The 19,883-nt window shown below is 39.4% G+C and overlaps 1 protein-coding gene across 2 annotated transcripts; it reads left to right on the plus strand.

The window, feature by feature from the left end:
* The first annotated feature begins 332 nt into the window (after window positions 1-332).
* Window positions 333-18,536, plus strand: LOC122191491. Of its 2 annotated transcripts, XM_042891774.1 has the most exons (6): window positions 333-1,260; window positions 3,702-3,935; window positions 5,565-5,654; window positions 6,323-6,400; window positions 8,835-8,930; window positions 17,955-18,536. In XM_042891774.1, exons 1-6 carry the CDS (start codon window positions 982-984, stop codon window positions 18,105-18,107), a joined length of 930 nt encoding a protein of 309 aa, XP_042747708.1. In that variant the 5' UTR covers window positions 333-981; the 3' UTR covers window positions 18,108-18,536. The 2 variants fall into 2 exon arrangements, with proteins under 2 accessions (XP_042747708.1, XP_042747713.1); XM_042891779.1 differs by lacking the exons at window positions 5,565-5,654; window positions 6,323-6,400.
* The last annotated feature ends 1,347 nt before the right edge of the window (window positions 18,537-19,883 follow it).

Below are 19,883 nucleotides of genomic sequence, written 5' to 3' on the forward strand. Positions count from 1 at the left end.
CCTTTCTCAGCCGTAGATCTTGTAGAGGTTGTGACGTCTGAGGTGCTGATAACAGCAAGAAATCTGTGTTTCTGTGAATGTAACCATTTTGCATTTAAAAGGGGAAAAATTGAGGCTTAGAGAAGTGTTAGATCTAATTCAGTTACCTGTTCTAACAATTTGAAATCACTGTGTTCTGATTGCCCTACCATAAGCTCGTTGACAACTCTCTTAATTAGTTTGTTTTCTCCATCTCTTTGCCTTGGTGAAGCATGTGTGCTAATGGTGCTGTTGATATGGTATCAGGATGCTTTCTGCTGCTGGACTTGTATCATCTTGAGGAAATTGAAAAGCAAGTTTAATGCTTCAAAGAAAGCAAAGCATTATTGTGAAAAACGATTTCTGAAGTTCAGTGAAGTTAAGGTATATACAACTTGATGTGTATAAACCCAATATGAAGCAGAGAAGAGAGGGTTTTCTGGATATAAATAAATAATTGATATTTGAGGAAAACTGGACTATAATTTGAAAATCAGCAACTTTAATGCATCAATTTAGGGTTCTGCTTGTGATTGAGACCACTCAAGAAACAGCACGCTTTATTTAATCAATAGTGTAAAAGGAGGGGAGTGACCTTGGTCATTTGCTGTGGTTTTGCTTTTTATTATTTTAAACTCCAGGGCATGAGATGAAAGTCACAAAATGTCTTAAGTATTCTTGTTTGTATTCTTCATAGTGCAGGGTGTAGCATTATTGAAGACTGTTGTTCATTATGTAATTCTTTACGATGCTGGAAGTGAGCTTGGCTCCACACTCATTTGAGTCTCTGAAGGCTTCCTCTCACGTCAGCAGCCTTTGTTTGCTCCTTTTATCACTGATATTGCCTTGTAACTGGCAAAGTGTCTCTAGGACTGAAGGTATATCCCAAGGTAAAAAGGGGAGACCCAGTTTGAACAAGATACTTAAATACCTTGCAGAAGTTTCCAGACAATTTCTGCATGTATGTACTTCTGTGATTTTCTTAAAATCAATACAATGTCCATTTTTTCTTTTTTTCTGTCCTCTTCTTGTCAGGAATCTATTAAGTGGCTTCCCAAGTCTCCTAAGCTGTACAGTGGCCGTAACTGGAGCTCCCAGGGCTCTCGCTGGACCTCATTAAAAGGAAAGGAAGGCTTTCATGGTGGTAACTTGTACAAACTCAGCTCTGCCAATGGGAAATGGAGGGAAGGAAGGATCAGCCCTGAGCAAGAAGCGGAAGAACTGGAGGATCCTGATGAAGACGTAGGTGGTTTCCTTTAAGTTGGGAGAGAGAATGTTTTTTGTCTGCCAAGAAGCTACAAACCGTTTGAGCTGGGTGGCTGAGTGCTTTGGCTTTGTGAGAGGCTGCATTTGCCACCTCCCTGAAGCTCTAGCTTGTACCTTCATGTCTGTGCTTGTGTTTTGTAACAGATGGGGCAGAATTTTGTTCACCGTTTTATTCCTTTCTTTGCAGTTAGATGGTCCTAACTTCTAAGAGTACAATGCAGCTTGCACATGAAGACTTGTATTTTGCTCATTGATGAGATGCATACTTTTTTAAAGATATTTTTCCTACTTATGTCTCTAGTTGTCAGCATCTCTCCATCTCTTTTGAGAAAGTAGGTTCATAAAATCATCATAGAATCACAGAATGGCCTGGGTTGAAAAGGAACTCAAAGATCATCTAGTTTCAACCCCCTGCCCTGGGCAGGGTCACCAACCACTTGACCAGGCTGCCCAGAGCCAGGATTGCTCACAGCACTTACAGCTCAGTGCCTCCCAAGTGGTGGATGTACATGTACTACTCCACTGCACATGTATTTTTGTGCAGTGCTCTCCCAGGGTGCTGTTGTTTTTGAAAGACCTGGATGCTGCAGTTTCTCTTGCCTGCAACCAACCACATTTCCATCAGCAACATTTCCATCAGCATTTCAATCAGCAGCTTAGCTGTCTTTCATTCATGCCCTGGAAGAGGAGGTTGCCCTCTCACAGCCCTGTAGGGTACTGCTCACTAGGCTTTCCCAGAGGTCTATAGGAATCCTCTTGCTCCTTTGACCCCATGCCAGGCAGGACCTTGCCTTCCTTCCAAGCCCCATCTGCTGACACTAAGTCTGCTTCACCAGCCCTGCTCCCAGTCCTTGTGTGCAGGGCATGGCCGCATGCAGATGGATCACAGAATGGTTTGGGTTGGAAGGGACCTTGAAGATCATCTAGTTCCAACCCTGTGCTATAGGCAGGGACACCTCCCTCTAGACCAGGTTGCTCATAGCCCCATCCAGCTGGCCTTGAATGCTTCCAAGTTGGGAGCATTCACAACTTCACTGGGCAACCTGTTCCAGTGTCTCACCACCCTTACAGTAAAGAATTTCTTCCTAGTATCTAGTCTAAATCTAGGTCTCTTTTACACATCCCTGGTCTGCCAGAAGGCAATCTCTCCCACTAGAGAAATAATGATATATATTTTTTAATGTAAATTAAAGCTAAACAAATTCTCTTTTAACTTTAAGTGGGAATAGGAAGCAGTCATGTCTTGCTTGCTCTCATGAGGGTCAGTGATGCTTCTTTTCATCCTGACCAAACAGACATTGTGGGAAAGCTCCAACATAGATTAAGAGATAAAGTGTCCAGTGGGGTTTCTGTGCAGCTGCTCATGGTATTGCCACTGCCTTTGTAATTTTGGCTTTAAAGGCATTTGTGTGGTTTATTTTCAAAGGCATTGCCATTTGTTTGATGCATTGTTTTACTGCCAACAGAAGATACAAGGACAATGGTAATATGAAAATCTGATACAACGTTACCCATCAAATTTAAGAAGAAAAAAAAATCAGATAAATATAAATAAAGCAACCATAAAATGTAGACACAGTTGGAGGATCATGGCCAAATCTCTTTTAGCAACCTTGCCAAGCAAAACTGATAACTGGAAAATTTTATTCTATTTTGCAGACAGTCTTGTTTGAAACTTAAATGACTGGGAGGGTGTGTTTTAGAATCATAGAATCACCAAGGTTGGAAAAGACCTCTAAGATCATCTAGTCCAATCATCCACCTATCACCAGTATTTCCCACTAAGTCTTGTCCCTCAGTATGACATCTAAATGTTTCTTGTATATTTCTCTTCTCAAACCCTCATGGTTTAGCAAAGCGTGACATCGTCTGTTCACTGTTCTGCACCTCAACATAGCTACATTCTACAACCAGGAGTCAAAGCTGTATTTGGAATGCTGCACCTATGTGGTTGCACATCCACTGGACCCTCTGGGATTGCTGCCAACTTTGCAGTCCCCCAACCACTGCCACTTGTATCTCAATAAAGTCAATCCAATTACTTCTTTTTTTCCACTAACGCAGCTGAACAAAGCTGGGACTCCCCTTTCACCACTGTGAGCTCAAATACAGAAGGACATTGCTGGATGGGGATGGGGAGGGGTGTGATGTCTATGTGCCTGTGAACATCAGGGTAATGCTGTGTGAATCCTGGCCCTGTAACTTCCACCCCCACATTGAGGTAAACCATGCCCACAGAAATAGTTGTACAAAAATATCTTTGTGTGCATTTGCTTTCAAGTTAGAGGTTTGCTTCAGTGAAGCAAATGATAATACGATAGAAAGGAGGAAATCCCAATTTACATGTAGCACTTGGGTGTCACATAGCTCTACTCTGTGCTGTTGCTTTGCTTACCTGTTTGATCTTTAACCCCTAGGAACCTATTTCCAAGTTTTCTGGCAGCCTCTTTGATAACGATGTTCATTTAAAAGATAAAAGAAATTCCAGAGCGGCTCTTCAAGACAGGCACAAGTCAGCAACGAAGGGGAGAACTGCTCCAGGGACAAACAGCAAGGCGCAGGCCCCTGTCTCAGCAGGCAGCTTACCTGGAGAGAGCAGCAGTTTTCTGGAGGAATCCAGAACTGCAGATGGGACACAGCCTCCGCTTAAGGTAAGAAACAGCCCTCTGTAGCTGCCATTCAGTACTGTCTTATATTGTACACCCAGCTTTGGTCCATTGTAAGTCAAGCCAAAGTTACATGCAGGTGGACAGTCAGCTACACCTGCACATGCATGATGTGGGAGCAGTGACACGACCCTCAGAGCATGACAAGCTTCCATCCCTTGAGAGTGGATAGCAGTATGCAGGAGACTTAACAGTGAAAGCTGTGAAGGTTTGGGCTGATATTTATGGAGAAATTCTGAGTGTATCACATCTCAGCATTCATTAGAGGATGTGAGGAGGAAACATGCCAGATGAGCTCTAGAAAGGGACAGTAGAAATGCAAAGTTGTGCTACAGCCCAAGATGCTGGGGATACAGCAGCAGAAAAGACAGCCCACGTGGTGGGACACCCACGCTGATGTCCTGTCATCAAAGCATTGCTGACAGTCACTAGTGAATTCTTGAGTGGGCAGGTAAATCTGGGCTAAATTTGGCAGTTTTTGTTTGACTGACAGGGTATTTTCATGGCTTTTTAAAATCAGGAATGTCAAACGACTGTTATATATGCAAGAGTAACTGCACATTTGTCAATTTTCAAAACACATCTGTGTTGAAATATTCTTAACTATCAAATACTGAAATTATTCAAGCCTGAAATGTCTTAGAGAGATGAACCAAATCAGTGAAAGTAAAATCATTTTTTGTATGTGATGAATTGAAATGTGATTTATGTTCAGGGTCAGCTACTCTGCAACAAAGTATTCCTTGTGTTTAGCCTGATAGTGGTTTTAGCAATTTTCATGTTATTAAGTAACAAGAATTGTTATAGATTAAAGAAAAATTGACAATTTAGGGGAATAATTCTTGAATATAAGCTGTCTTTAGAATGTGAAACTAATTTACGCGGCCTTTGCTTTACATTATACAAATTCAAAAATTCATCTAAGTTACTGAGCAGAGGTACTGAATTTTTGTCAATGCTGGCAGGATAAGCAGAGAGTAGCAAGATGGATTACAATGTACGCTGCTTTAAAAAATATTTAAATATTGATATTTTAAGTCAGTGGTTACTGTTGAGTCTTCTGTTCCAGCAACACACACACGGAAACTCTGTTTGATGAAGCTACAACAATAGCGCTCAAATTCAATTGATCTCTCCAAAGAGTGGAGTAAATAATTCAGGCTGTAGATGAGGGACGATTCAAAGAATATTTTTTTCATAAATGTACACAAAAATGTTTACTTTTTGCTCCTAATGTATGCTAGTGTTGTTTCTATCATGAATGCTCAGTAAATTGGTGGGTTTTATGGGCTAAGTCGGTCTGCAGTTCTCCAGAGAGTGAAGAGTTTTCACTCTGAAAACTCTGTGGACAAAACAAAATGCATTCAGTAAACAGCCTTATAAAGTTTTGGCATGTGAAAACCTGAATTTTAGGAATAATGCATTCTTGTAGTTATAGGAAAGTAAAGACTAGCTTTGGGTGTGCTGGTATTGAGGAATAGCACAATTTCTCTCTAGGCTAAGCTTTATATGGGGTAAAACTGTTGGTGTTGAGAATAGATTTTCATTGCTTGTGTAATTAATGGGCAATGTTTTTATTAATCCGGCCACTTATCAACTATAATTCTTTTCCAGATAACCATTACTGTGTGCAGTCAAATGGGGAGTCTTGGTATTAGCATTGCTGGTGGAAAGGGCTCATCTCCATATAAAGACAATGATGAGGTGCATTTCATTACTCAACATTTATCTAGTACTTGTTAGAAAGAGACTGATAAGCAGTTTATTTTTATTTATTCATTTATTCAGATAATGTGTTTTGTTGTTTGCTCTCTGAGGTTGTCCTCTGAGGTTGTCTTAGTATTAGAATTGACAAGGGGAAACATGGGCGACTTATTTCTCAAAGCAACAGCTGACAGTTGATTTTGCTGGGAAAGCTCCTGGAGGAGTGACTTTGGAAGAGAGAACCTGATTTTCCAAAAAATGATTTTCCAAAGACAACCACATGGCAGGAACACCATTGGCATTTTTTTCCTGTGTCACTCTGTTTGCAATCCGCTTGCCTCTGCCATATTATTTGCTCATTCCTAGGAGCTAACTTGATTTAAGAGAACTGTTTTTTTTTGCATCTTCTCAATTATAATTTAAATAAATCCTTGTTTCTTAGTCTGTCCCCCATGGCATGGTGTAAACAATTAATGACTTTGTGCATTGTTGTGTGTACAGTCAATCATGAAAGCCTTTTCGCCTGCTAATACTCTAAGACTCTAGTTTCTACTTTAATAGAGGCAGCAGAACAACACATGAAAATTAATTGCTTCCCATTTGCTTGTTACAACTAAGAACAGTAGAAGAAACCGTGAGAGGTTTGAAATGTGTTCTTTTGTTACCAGGGAATTTTGATTACACGACTACCAAAAGATTGTCCAGCAGATGTGGCTGGGATGCAAGCGGGAGAAAGAGCGGCAGAGGTAGTTGTTTTGTTTGTAAATGTAGAGTGTGTTCTTTTGTTGTAAGCTGTAATTCAAAGCAATCAGATATGGGGAGCTGGAGATCTGGATTTAGGCTTAGCTTTTCAGATACTTCCCAAATTATTACGAAGGCTACTCTGAAAATAGTGCCTCCTATTTTATTACTTGGCCCACAACATCAGAGGTGGATGTTGGTGGGGTGACAGTAAAGACTGAACCTTCCTGCCAATGTTCTGTTACATTTTGTTGCCATGTGACAGATGGCAGCAGAGGGGCACTCTGACACAAAGGCATCAGACATGGAAGTGCATATGAAGCAAAGGTGTGTCACTGAATTCCTCCACATGGGAAACTTTGCACCCACTGACATGCATCAACTATTACTGAATGTTTGTGGAGATGAAATAGGGATGTGAGCACAGTGAGGTGATGGGTGGTGCATTTCAACAGTGACAGCAACGATGTGAAAGACAAGCCATGTTCTGGATGGCCATGCAGAGCTGTCATGCCACAAAATGAACATCCTTTATCAACTTATCTGGCAGATTTTGATCAGGGAACTGTATACAGAGCTGGATATTGGCTTCAGTATGTTGGAAATTATGGTGGCAACATTGGAATATTGCAGTTTGCAACAGGTGGATCCTATGAATGCTCACACAGGAATAGAAGGAACACTGTATGCAAGTTTGTCAGGAACTACTGAACCAATATGAGGCTGAAGATGATAATTTCCTGTTAAAGAAAAAGTGCAAGACGTAGCACTTGGCAGGGGAAGTGATGGATATCTGCTGTCTTTTGCAATAGAAAGGAGTGATCCTTCTGGACTTCCTGGAACTCAGACCATCAACTCTGACCACTGCATCATGATGCTAACTAAGCTGAAGGATCAAGCTTTCAGAGTCAGGCGAGAGAAAAAGGCAACCTTTCTCTTGCAGCCTGATAACACCAGACCCCATTTGAAGACTGTGCAGCACATTGGTAATCTTGGCTGGACTGTATTACTGTATAGTCCGGATTTGGTGCTTTCTGGCTTCCATCTGTACAGGCAAATGAAAGATGAACTGTCTGGGTAACATTTTCCTAGCAACAATGCCATCATTACAGCTGTGCAACTGTGGGTCACCTTCCTTTGTGCAGACTTTTATGAATGCAACATGAAGGCTCTTATTCATCACTGGAGAAATTGCATAGCTGATGGTGGTGACTATGTTGAAAAACAGTGTTTTGTAGCTGAGAGTTTGCTCTATCAAATAGCGTTATTGTATTCTTTTGTATCTCTTGTAGTTTCCATGGAAACTAATAGAAGGCATTACTTTCAGAGTGACTTACATCTGTTGTTGATATTCCTTTTTATTACATTCTGTTTTTCTGATTGTTGTGTTCAATGTGCTAAATAAAATATTATTCACTTCAATGGCTGATTTGTAAAGGAGATTAGTGGCCTTGGTAAGCACAAACGCAATTGTATTTAGAAACTTTCTTTTGGCATTGCATTAGTTATATTAGATGAGCTTATTGCTGGTCTTACAAATAAGTACAAACTATGTCTGCTTGCTTCTCCAAGGTAATTTTTGGTCAGGAGAGAACAGCTCAAAGTAACTCCACTGTTGGAGAAGGCATACAGTGCCAAGTAATAAACGTGTCTCTCTGGCAGCTGCACTCCCCATCTTTTCTGATCACATTTTTTCTGCACTCTGGCCTGCTCTTTGATTTTCACCAGCTGGGAAAGGTAGATTTTGAGTTTGACCCTCACATCCTGATAAAGTTCTGGATCATTTTACCTTTTCCTTTTTAAAAATGGATTATTCATATATATTTTTTTTATTATTTAACATCAACAGATCGTAAGGAAAAAGTCAAGATTTCTAGTTATTGTACCTTTAATTTCTGAGCAGTTTTTGATAGATATCCTAAAAATCAACAGATTTGCTCATGTTCCTCTGTGAGGTTTTAATTCACATTTATTTTTGGAGTCACTGAAATATACTATCTACTAATGTCTGTTAATGATGGAGGTTAAAAAAAAAAAAAAGGAGAAATACATTCCATACTGTTCAGTCAGTTATCCTACAAATAGTTGTTTTCTCTGTCTCCCACAAGATGGCAGAATCATTCATCTATTTAAAGACCTGACTTGGTGTATGTGGGAGACAAGAAAGAATTAATTAATTCAGGTGAACTGCAGGAGTCTGGTATTTTGATCATGATATGTTGTGTTATACATTCTTATTCTTGAACTGGCCATTTCAGCAGTTCAATTATACAGTGTGTTCAGCAGATAGGGAACAAGAATTGCAAATTTATTTGCTTTTGTTGTGCAGCCATATATAACAAAAGGGTTAGGTGTTTGTAGAGTCACCTGAGAGGGAGGGTCTTGCTTTCCTTGAACAGCGTTTGGAATAAATGCATTTCTGTTGCTTTGTTTTTAAAGGGATCCCTAATTTCAGAACCCAACACACATGATGCTGGTCCTACTGAAGCTTCGTCTAAAGGCAGCCCCTTCCAGCCATTAAACCATGTCATAACAGTAAGTACAGTGACCACAGCAACTAACAAATCCTGCTAAATAACTGTGTCTTGTCTGTCATTAATTCTATCTAGTAAAGATAGTAAAGACTGGCATAAAACTTTTGAAAGGCTGAGTCAGAGGAGAGCGCGTACCCGTGATCAGTGACCCTGCCATGTGTCCCTGCTGGTTGCCAATGCAGCCAGAATTCAACTTCTGGAAGTGCTCAGCTCCTGGTCAAGCACCAGCATAGCAGATCAGACCATATGAACCACTGTGGTTTAGAAGCTCTAATAGTGATGTCTATTCCCTTCGCCTTAATTTGTTGCCAGGATTCTAGCTGATGGAAAGAGCATCATCCCCAGGGCTCCTCTTTTAGAAAGGAGAGGTTGAGCTGCTATCTACAGGTGCTCATTTTTTATGCTTTTGCTTTAAGGAGAGCTTACATTGCAGGCTAAGACTGCTTGCCCATATTTTAGCTGGTGTCAGACAACATTACCCCTACCTTAAACATCTCTAAAGGAAATGGCTGAGCCTCCAAAGTGTTTTTTAGAATTCTGATCCATTTTTATGTGGTTCAGTAAAAAGTTAAGCTATCTAAAGACCTACTGCACTCAGTCATCTGCCTGCACATCTGAAATTCAAGCTTTACTAGGAAGATAGAATAGGATGAAGATATTTGAATTAGAAGGTCAAAAAGCGTCCCACTTGTACTGAGACTGAAGTCTCAGGCAGCAGCGACTGTGTCTCTTGCAGCAAATGCCAGAGGAATGCTTTGCTTGATTCCTCTTCTCCTAGCCTTTTTTGTCCTTTTCTAGCAATACCACCCACAACTCAGCTAATGGTGAGAAATGAAAGTTCATGTTATATAAAAGACTCCAATCAAAGATGTAATTTCCTGTCTATGTTTTTGTGTTTTGTCTTTAAGATGCACTAATAAAGATTGCTTCTTTACTTAGTTGCTTAAGAAATTTTTTATTTGTAGCTTCTGGTTCAACATCATCTTGTGAAACATTTAGACCAGTTTTATTTTCCAGTTGAGAATGCTTCCATCATTTTCTTTTTTCTTTTTTCTTTTTCTTTTTTCTTTTTTTTTTCTTTTTTCTTTTTTTTTTTTTTTATTATTATTATTTTTTTTATTTTGATCCAGCTGTACTTGATAGCCATTTCTGTATGGTCTTAACCCACATGGCAGGAAACATGAGGCTTCCAGTTAGGGCAATCGATGTTGGTAGGGCTGATTCATACAGTGCTAGTGGCCTGAATCTTTTGTAGCAGTTGCCTGGCTTTTAGTGTATTTAGCCAAAGAAAGGAAATGATCATTTCTTGTGTTCCTCTTGGTAAAACAATGCAGCAGGTTTTCCTGCCTCTCCCCAGAGCCCTTCAGCAGCAAAGGGAGGAGCAAGCAGACAAGACTGAGATGGTAGTATCTCAGAGCAAAGCACCCACAGGCAGCCAACTGGCTGAAGATGTTTTGGCTGTCAAAATGAGCGAGTGTGTAAATTCTTCTCTGGAGAAAAGTTGGTGTTTCTGTTTTTTATCAACATCTTTGTGCTGTAGCAAAATTGTGTATATGACTGCCTTTTAGCCTAGAGCAGGACATGTCAGTCTTACGGATTACGGGCTTTTCAGGAGCATCCTGCTGACATCAGGGAACTGGTCAGTGTCTCATCTCCCTCTGGCTTTACTCTGGTGAAATTCATCTTTGTCCTAAGTAACTGTCATCTGAAAGGTGTTTACAGTGCTTGCTGCTTATGGAAAACACGCTTTGCACATTCAGATAATCAAATGGCAGTAGATCATTAAAACATGACAGAATCTTTTCCTTCTCTAGGAATCAAGGAAAGTTCATTTCCTTTGTATTTCTATGTTTCAAGAGAAACTGAGTGCACTTACTCCAAGGAATGATAGGAGAAAATCACAGTGATAAAGAAGTCAAGGGCTTCTGTTATTTTTCCTGCAACAGCTGAACTGTGTGCTGGATGAGCTGTTGCAGTGCCTCTCTTCTTTCTCCCACTCTTCCATATCATCACTGCTTCCAGCCCTCCAGCAGGGAATCTGTCTTCATCTATTTATTTTTACTGGATGTTAATAAACATCCCAAACATCCTTTTCACATATGTTATCTGTGGTAATACTGCTGTCTCTCATTTGCCAGCCATGGCCCTGTAGCCATTTGCTGCCATTTTCCATTCTATCTCCAAGCCTTCCACTCTGACAGTACAAAAGATGATGCCTCTGCCACATTAAGGTTTATTCTCTATTCTTCATGGTTTAGCTGCTTAAAGGTCTTTTAAAAGGCTCATTTTCTTGTTAACTAGTCCAGCCAAATCCAAGTTAGAATCTACAAGCCTGCCAGGTTTAAGAATTTTATGACTATATGAATGAGCAGTAATTCATTGGACAGGTAATGAACACTTCTTTCACTCAGAGCCATTGTTTTGCAAAGAGAAAAACAGAATTGCCTTTGTTTTAACTTGCAATTGTTTTATGGAAGAGTAAAGCCCCAGAACTTTAATTACAGCTTGGCACTTTTTGACATTCTGTGCTTTGAGAGTTGATTCAGTTACATTAATCACACCTCAAAAATATGGAATCTGTTTATTTTACTTTTTTTAGTATGTGAATATGAAAATAAAAATATTTTAACCGAGCTTAAGCTGAGTCTGGATTTTAAAACAGTAATCTTAAAATACAAATGTGCATCAAAATATAGCAGATTAGAGCTATAACTATCCACATGCGCAGCCTGTGTGTAAAATACTGTGTGTCTATTACAGAATAACAGAATGGCTTGGGTTGGAAGGGACCTCAAGGATCATGAATCTCCAACCCCCCTGCCACAGGCAGGGCCACCAACCTCTCCATTTAATACTAGACCAGGCTGCCCAGGCTCCCATCCAATCTGGCATCCACAACCTCTCTGGGCAGCCTGTTCCAGCACCTCACTACTCTCTCTGTAAAGAACTTCCCCCTGACATCCAACCTAAATCTTCCCTCCAGCAACTTAAAGCCATTTCCCGTTGTCCTGCCGTTATCTAACTTTTCAAAGAGTTGATTCCCCTCCTGTTTGTGGGCTCCCTTTAGATTCTGAAAGGCTGCACCTTTGTATCCTTCTTTTCTCCAGGCTGAACAAGCCCAGCTCCCTCAGCCTGTCTTTGTAGGGGAGATGTCTAACTTTGAGAAACTAAAAATCAGTGATACAAATGACCAAATATTGCCAGTAGTGCCCCATGCTGACTTTAAGAGAAGGAATATTGCTTGGTTCTGAGATGTTTATTTTCAGTTCTCAATTTTTCTGTCCTCTTCCCACAGTACCTATATCCTGCTTTCCACTCAGACATTGAACTAGTTCTGCACAGCTTTTCTCCATCAAAATATTTTCATTCAAGCCCTGGCTAAGCTTTTCAGTCAGCTTTATCTGACACTGAATGTAGACTGTTGACAGGTTTCAGCATCTTCTTGCACCTAATGATGTGTGTCATCATATCGTCTTGTCTGATCTGTTTTTGGGTCTGTAGACATCATAAAAATGTCTGTACTTTGGATACTTGGAACTATATTAAATCCTTTAAATGTTTCAATCTAGTAGTTCAGTTTAATTCTTAGTATAACTTTGTCCTATGAATTCCTTTAGATATTTTTTCATATAGTTCACCAGATATGATGTCATTTATATCTAGGATTTTCTGGGAAACTTCAAGTGATTCGACTGAACTCCACCTTCTTTGCCTAGTGCCCCTCCTATGGTAGATACAAAACTGCCTGACAAAAAAGAGAAAGGAACTTTGCTCTAAATGTGATGTGCCCAAATAGTGTATGTAATACTCACTGGGAAACTGACTAAATAAAGCTGAAAGCATGTTTTTGCGACCCCAGTAATAAGTGAAGAAAATACCTGATTTTAATCATAGCCTCTAAAAGATATCAATCCCACGGAGTACATTCTAGGAGACAGCACCTGGAGTGAACACTTGCTGAGCACATTAGGCCTGTAGGAAATCATGCTGGGCTGCAACAGATCAAATCACAAAGGAGAGCATGAGAATAGTGACCAGCTCAGGGAGGAAGGATGAGCTTCTCATCAACATCAGCTCAGGGCTGGTGTCACCCTCACTGCTGTCGTCAGGACCGACAGTGCCTTCAAAACTATAGCTCCAAAGCTCCTATGCAAGGCTTCAGCTGTGCTCATAAGTGCTGTGGCTGCTCAAGGGGCAAGGATGAACTGTGTCATCCTCCTCTGCACATTCCTCCTACCTTTTCTGCTTCCCCTTGGAAAGGGAAATTACTTCTTCATAACAAATATACCACAATTTCATTAAACCTCTTTCTTCATCTCTAACTTATATTTTCTCTCTGCATTCTTTTGGGGAGAAGGCTGCTGTTATGTACTGTCCCTGTCTTTATTGACAAAACTTTATTAAAAAGAACAGGAGATACCACTTTTGTCTGAACCCTGGATAAAATGATCAGTTCATTCTCTCCTATTCTTGTTGGGTATACTTTGGCATCTTTTTAAACTTGTTATTGAAAGTTCCAGCTGCACGCAACATAGTTTAGGCATGACTGAATGCCCTCCTTCACTCAGGTCAAGGAAGGAAACTTGATTTAGGCAGTTCCTTCTGCAAATACAGTCATTTTCAACTTCAGTCTTTTGCACCTAGCAAGGACAAGTTTTCATTGTTTGGTGAGAATCTTGAATTTCCTTTGTTGAAATCTGAAGTACTATTGCCATCACCAGTGATGAAAAAATAATAAAATGAAGTATGAAATCACAATATGATTCATGTTTATATAAACCCCTATAAATGCTCTCAACCATGTAGATTGTTTTGCTCGTTTCACTAGCTGAAGTGTCCAAATAATAGTCTTAGCACTGGTGTCAATCAAAATTCTAGTATATGTACTATTTAGATATGGGAAGCTGAATTAGGCATACATACCTATTAAAGATGTTTTCTAGCTATGGAATATTAAATAGTCACCTGCTTGAACTAGAGTCAAAACTAAGTCTGATTTTTCTTCCAAAAGACCAATCCAAGTGCTTTTCCAATCCCTATTCTTCAAAATTTGGGATCTTCCTTGTGTACTCTGGCTTTCTCCAAGGGCTGCCTTTGTGCCATCACTCTCAGCTTTAAGGAGATACTTGCAACTGAAACATCATAGCCAGTTGCATATTTATTCCTATCCAGTGTCAATATGAATTAGTTTTTGCAACCAACACTGCAGATGGATTGACCCGACTTATTTAGACTGATTGGTTTCAATGCTTGTCGCAGTGGACTGTGTTTCAGTTGAAGGACTCCAACTTTCAGTGAAGGATAATAATCCATAAAATTAGTGTTTGAAATAATTTGATTTTTACCGATGACCAATTACGAATAAAAATAGAAGGCATCCCTTTTTAGTGTTTTAAGTCCTAGTGTTTATGTTGTGAAGTGCTATTTAGAGATGCAAACACGGCAACCAAAGAAATTCCTATAGTGAATACATTGGTTTTGATGCAGAATGTGTCCCTTTTCAAATTTACTTTTTATGCACAGAAAATGTTTTTAAGGGGGAAATGGAAAACAGTAATTGGTTTAAAATAATTAATTACACCTTTTTTTTCTTTAAAAAAAAGAAAAACAAAAAACCAACAACCACCACCCAACACTTATTTCTATGGTTTTGAATTGATAATTGCTTAATAATGAGTTGATGATGGAAAGTGAGTAGGAGGACTCTGCAATTTCAACAGAAATATTTTGAGCAAGCTCAGGCACTGTTCGGTAAAACTAATGGGGTAAAACAATGGGACACTGCAGAATCCTGCTTAAACTGTCCTCCTACACCAAGATTAACATTTTCTGAAGAATTACTGGTGGAAGATGAAAATTACACGCCTTCTTTAGGCAGGCGACTTTAGAGTTCAGCAGCCCATGCTGGAAAGGTTTTCTTTGTTCCCATTATAAATCTGTGTCTTGAACTGTCTGTAATGGGCACTGGAGACAGTTTGCTTCATCTTTACTGTGACATTTTTTTGTGTGTGAAATGTGTTCTGTCTGGGAAAAAAAAACCACAAAACAACAAAAAACTCTAGAAGCAAAGTTACCAGGTAAATAGGGTGAAGCTGTGATTAGTGAAGATAAAATGCAGAAACCTGAAAGCAAGCGCATAAGGAATCCTACTGGGATTCTGGAAAGAGAAGCACTGAGTGTGAAAAAAGAATTGTACGAAAGGCAAAGAAATACAGTGAAAATTTAGCTGTTGAGTTATCCTACTCTGCTTTTTTCTGTTTGTTTATTTTGTTTTGCTTTTAAACAAACAAAGCAGAACTGGAATTAAAAAGGAAGTAGATGAAGCTTAGGTCATGATTTTGCTGCAGCCAGGGGGAATGTGAAGGTAGGGATGGAGAGCTGTAGGTTCCTAGCGAACAGCTGGGAGAAGATGGAAAACTCACACTGGTTACAATATGATGGTTTTGGTATGATGGGAGGTTTCTTATATCTGTTTGTTGTTGTTGTTGTTTTTTTAAGGTCATGAATCAACAGCTTTTGATGCTAGATGTAGAGGTTTGAGTTTCCTTTCACTGCAACTAATCTTGGAAAAAAGCAAACTCTGTTTCTTAGCTGGGTTTGCTTCCAGTCTTCAATTTCATAGGTGTCACCGCTCACAGCCAGGTGATCATTAGTGCTAATGATGTAGTTGTGAGGAAATCTGGGCTCCTCCAAATCCTATCAGATCAATTAGCCACTGAGAAGAGAACAGCTAGGGTTTGGGAATGGTAAAGGTTTCAGAGAGAGTAGTAAAGGAGATGAGATATGCAGAAAGCAGAGAGAGATGGAGGAGACGATTGTGCTTGGACCAGAAAATTTGGTTTGTTGTTGAAACTTGGTGATGAGTTTCTGAAACAGCATTAGGTGGGTATATGTGAGAGCTGTCATCTGCTTGGAGGATTCACTTGAGTTGCAGTGGATTAGCGATGAGCCAGTTCTGTTCTATCCTCTGGGGAGCACAGATTTCCAGCCCTTGCAGCCTTTTTTGGGCTGAGAAGCCTCCCCCATAGAAAGTTGATCAGTCATTTGGTGCCAGTTCTTTTTACACACAGCAGGATGAAAGATTAGATGGAAGACTTCCTCCAACACTGCTTGTTTAATGAATGCTGTCAGTACAGGTTCCACAGCAGTGTTGCACAAGCATGAACCAGTGGGCAGGTGGATGTCTAACAGGAGATTGTAGTCTGTTACACTGTTGGTGGGGATGGGATGCCTTCCAAGGGCTCAGCAGGAAGCTCTACAGGAGCTCTACAGGTGTGCAGTCTGCAGACCACATGTTTCAACTATGGGTGAAGGGAGTGTTATTAAGGAAATGAGGTAAATTTTCAGGGAAGTTGTGAAAGCCTAAATACAGCTTGCAGTGTATTGAACAAATGTATGAAGAGATGAAAAAGGTGATTTCATGCCAGAACTTGAACATCCTGTGGGATTTGTTCCTCCAGTGGCAATACCGTTAGTCTTGGATTTATGTTTCGTTCAGATTTAGTTAACTAAAAGAAAAATAAGACAATTTTTTATGGTATCTCAAATGAATGATCTCTAAAATAAGGAGTATGTCAGAGTACCCTAAAAAAACGATCTCCAAAGAATCTTGGCGCCATATCAAAACTCTGTATATGTGTATGATGTGGTAGAGTGGGATACCCACAAGAACTTCATGTTACTAGTTTAAATTTTTAGAGTTAGGCCTCACTGACACTGGCTGTTGGTTTTTTTTCCCTCTTTTCTTTGTGAAGAAACATAAATCAAATCCACTTTGTGAGTGTAAAGCTTTGTCCCATAGTAGTATTTGAAAGTAGTGTGCAAGAAGCATGTTTCAGAAGAGACAGAATATTTAAAGAAAAGCTTTCTTATTGAAATACAAAGGCTGGTGCTGTCTATCATTGTAACTAACTTTAGATAAGGCATGGGCCTCATCTCTGTTTTTTGAGGTGGTGGAATTCTGCAGTATGACCCAGTACACCCACCTGTACGTATAGGATATATACTTATCCATATAGGATATGCATTTGCTGTAGCACAAAGCAGCTGGTTGTCACTAAGGAGGAAATATCTTTTAGCAATGAATATATCAAGAGAAATGTCCAGTCGGTGGAGATCTTATAAATGCTGTGCAAATTGGCAGAAGTAAAATTTCCCAGTACTTTTGATCTATAGAGGGTTATTTAATGCTTCCAGTAATGTGTCCTCCTTAGTCTAAGCAAAAGAAGGAAGAAAGGAAGGAAAGAAAGAAAAAGGAGACATGAGAGCGTTCAATAGAAATGGGAATGTAACAGAAAAATATGGCTGGTTTAAAATTGGTTTGCATTTATGATACGTTGAATCTGGCTTGACGTTGGTATTGTGGTGCCTATGTGTGGTGCAGCTGCCTGTGAGCTGGTGCCAGGCCCTGTGCAGGTGGTGGATCTCTGTGCATGTGTTGTTTCCCAAATCAAGTGGTGGATGGCAAGGAAATAATGCATCAACAATTGAGTTGTATGGTGTCAGCGTTAAGCGCTCTTAGAAGGTCTGAAGAAATGGAACGGGGTAACGGATACATAAGAACTACTGCCTTTCTTGAAAATTTCCTGAGTACTGGCAAGGGAGACAGTTTATTATTTGCCTGTTAGGTGCATGATCTTACTGTTTTATCTGCTTTTATTATTAAAATTCATTATTTTTAATTTGTATTGCTTTTAAGCGTATAGATTTTATAAAGTTATATGTATGTGTAGTTTTCATATTTTCATACTTATATAATAGATTGTTTTAAAATAGACAAATTTTCCTTTCTATAGAAGCTTTTTAGAAGTTAGCTTATGAGAAGAAAATACAGTTTATCTGAATTTTGCTTTAACTATCACTGCAGATTTTTGGCATAGAACAGTTCACCCCTCAGAAAGGCTTGTGGTGTTACATCTCTCATATACTCTTGCTCATCACCTGTACCTTCATAATACCAGTTCTAAACTCTTCCTTGCTCTTGATCTTACTCATTTTCTCTGCAATCTTTTGCATCTTCCTAAAGATACCTCGAATAATCCTCACGCGCCCTTCGACCTCTGATGAAGATACTGACCAGCTGCCCCCAGATCCAGATGACTTTGAGATGGAGGAGCCTGATGGCACAGAATGCCGCACCTACTCGGACTGTCTGAACAGTGCTTTTTATCCTCCCTAATAAAGTACTTTTTGGGAAAGAGTTTGTGATGATTATTTTTTTTCCAATTGTTCAACGGTATTTAATGTAGTACTGGAACCACTATGCCTTACTTGTAGGTAAAACTGTAACAGAGGATGGATTTGAACTGGGGCGAGGGGAGCACAACCCGTGTTTGTGTCTGGTTGCTTTGAGCTCTCCTTTGGCCAGAACCTGAATGCTTGAAGCAGCGTGCTCTGCGTGGGGTGGTGTGAATGTCCCCACGTGCTGCAATGCCCTCCTGTAAGTGCGTTCTGTAGCAGCTAAAAGCAGTGACGGAAACCACAGATGATTTTCTACTCATCTGGAAACATGGTGAAAACCATTGTGTATGTTTGTGTATATATGTATTTCAAATCTTGTGTCCAGTTTGTGTCTCTATGGCTTTTCTACCTGCAGGTTCCTTTGAACTGTCCCTTTTAATATTGTTTTCTATAAGAATAAAAAATTGTTTTCTGTCTTATAAATAGTGTTGGCTTTTTTTCCCCCCCACAGAGAAATGTTACTTACATTGGAATTCTATATTTCATTAAAATGTAATAAAGAATAGTTTCTCTGAGTATATTGGTAACACAAACGTGCATTAGATTTCAGTAGCATCTGCAAGTTAGTTTTTATGAAATCTCATAAATGAAGAAATCATCTTATGCAGCTATGCATCTGTGAGTGAACTGAGAAGCAATTTCTTACCCCTGATGTATTATTTCTCCTCCTGACTTGCATATACGCAGAACACCTTAAATTTGCCTTATTGCAATATTCCATGTGTAAATATGTATAGGAGATGAGCACTGAAGAATAAATACTCATGTACAAGTGTTGAATACTTTGATTCTTTTTCACTGCCATTTAGATTTCTAACTTTTTTTAAGAAACCTACAAATAACCTTTAGGAATCTTTCTCTGGGGTTCTGTGATGCTGCCTTAACTCAGAGGTGGCATCTTGTCCTGCTGGATTGGGTTGTAATGACTTCTTTTAATGTGCATAAAGTGTGCTTTGATGGTGTTTACTATTTGTACACAATTTCTTCTTCTGTGAAAATAATACAGTACTACAAAGCTCAATGACCTGGTAGATCCTAATTGTTTATTCATATTCTGGATGGTTTCTGAGATGATCATTCATATATGACTTGAAGTGAGTGCTGTTAGCTGTTGTTACAGGAATTAGCAAGTTTCCAGGAGAGTACAGCTATCACTTGGTTGGGTCAGTATTTCCCACAGAGAAAATGGACACTTTATTTTGAAAACATAGGTGTGCAATAGCAGCATATCAAGATTTTTCTCACTTTCAGCTCATCCACCTACAGCTTTTTTCATTATTCTGCACCTCAACACTTTAATTGAAGATAATTTGTCAGCAGTAGGAGTATTAAACTAATTTTTATTCATTTGTAAAACAAACATTAATAATAAAAGCTGTATTATTTGCATGAACATTCCAATTTGAATTAGTTTAGGTGATGTCAATATTAGAATTTATATTTAAAAATATTAGGAAGTAAGTCAAATTCCAAAATGCTTGAGAGAGTCAGAGGGGCTATGCTAGGTCATCTCTCATGTGCTGGATCATGTTTTAGCGGGGATTTTAATTGTAGTTTTAGTGACTGGCAAAATGGCAAAACTTTGTGCTTTGGTTTTTGGATTCCTCTTATGGCTGTGGAAATCAAAACTTTTGCTATTAAAATAAGATGCTTTTAATGAGTTGCTATCAGTATTTAGAAAACTTTTTGACATTCGGATCTGTGATCTTTTTGA

This window comes from Lagopus leucura, unplaced genomic scaffold (genome assembly GCF_019238085.1).
Source record: "Lagopus leucura isolate 7727_CA_CO unplaced genomic scaffold, USGS_WTPT01 Super-Scaffold_73, whole genome shotgun sequence".
NCBI lineage: Eukaryota > Metazoa > Chordata > Aves > Galliformes > Phasianidae > Lagopus > Lagopus leucura.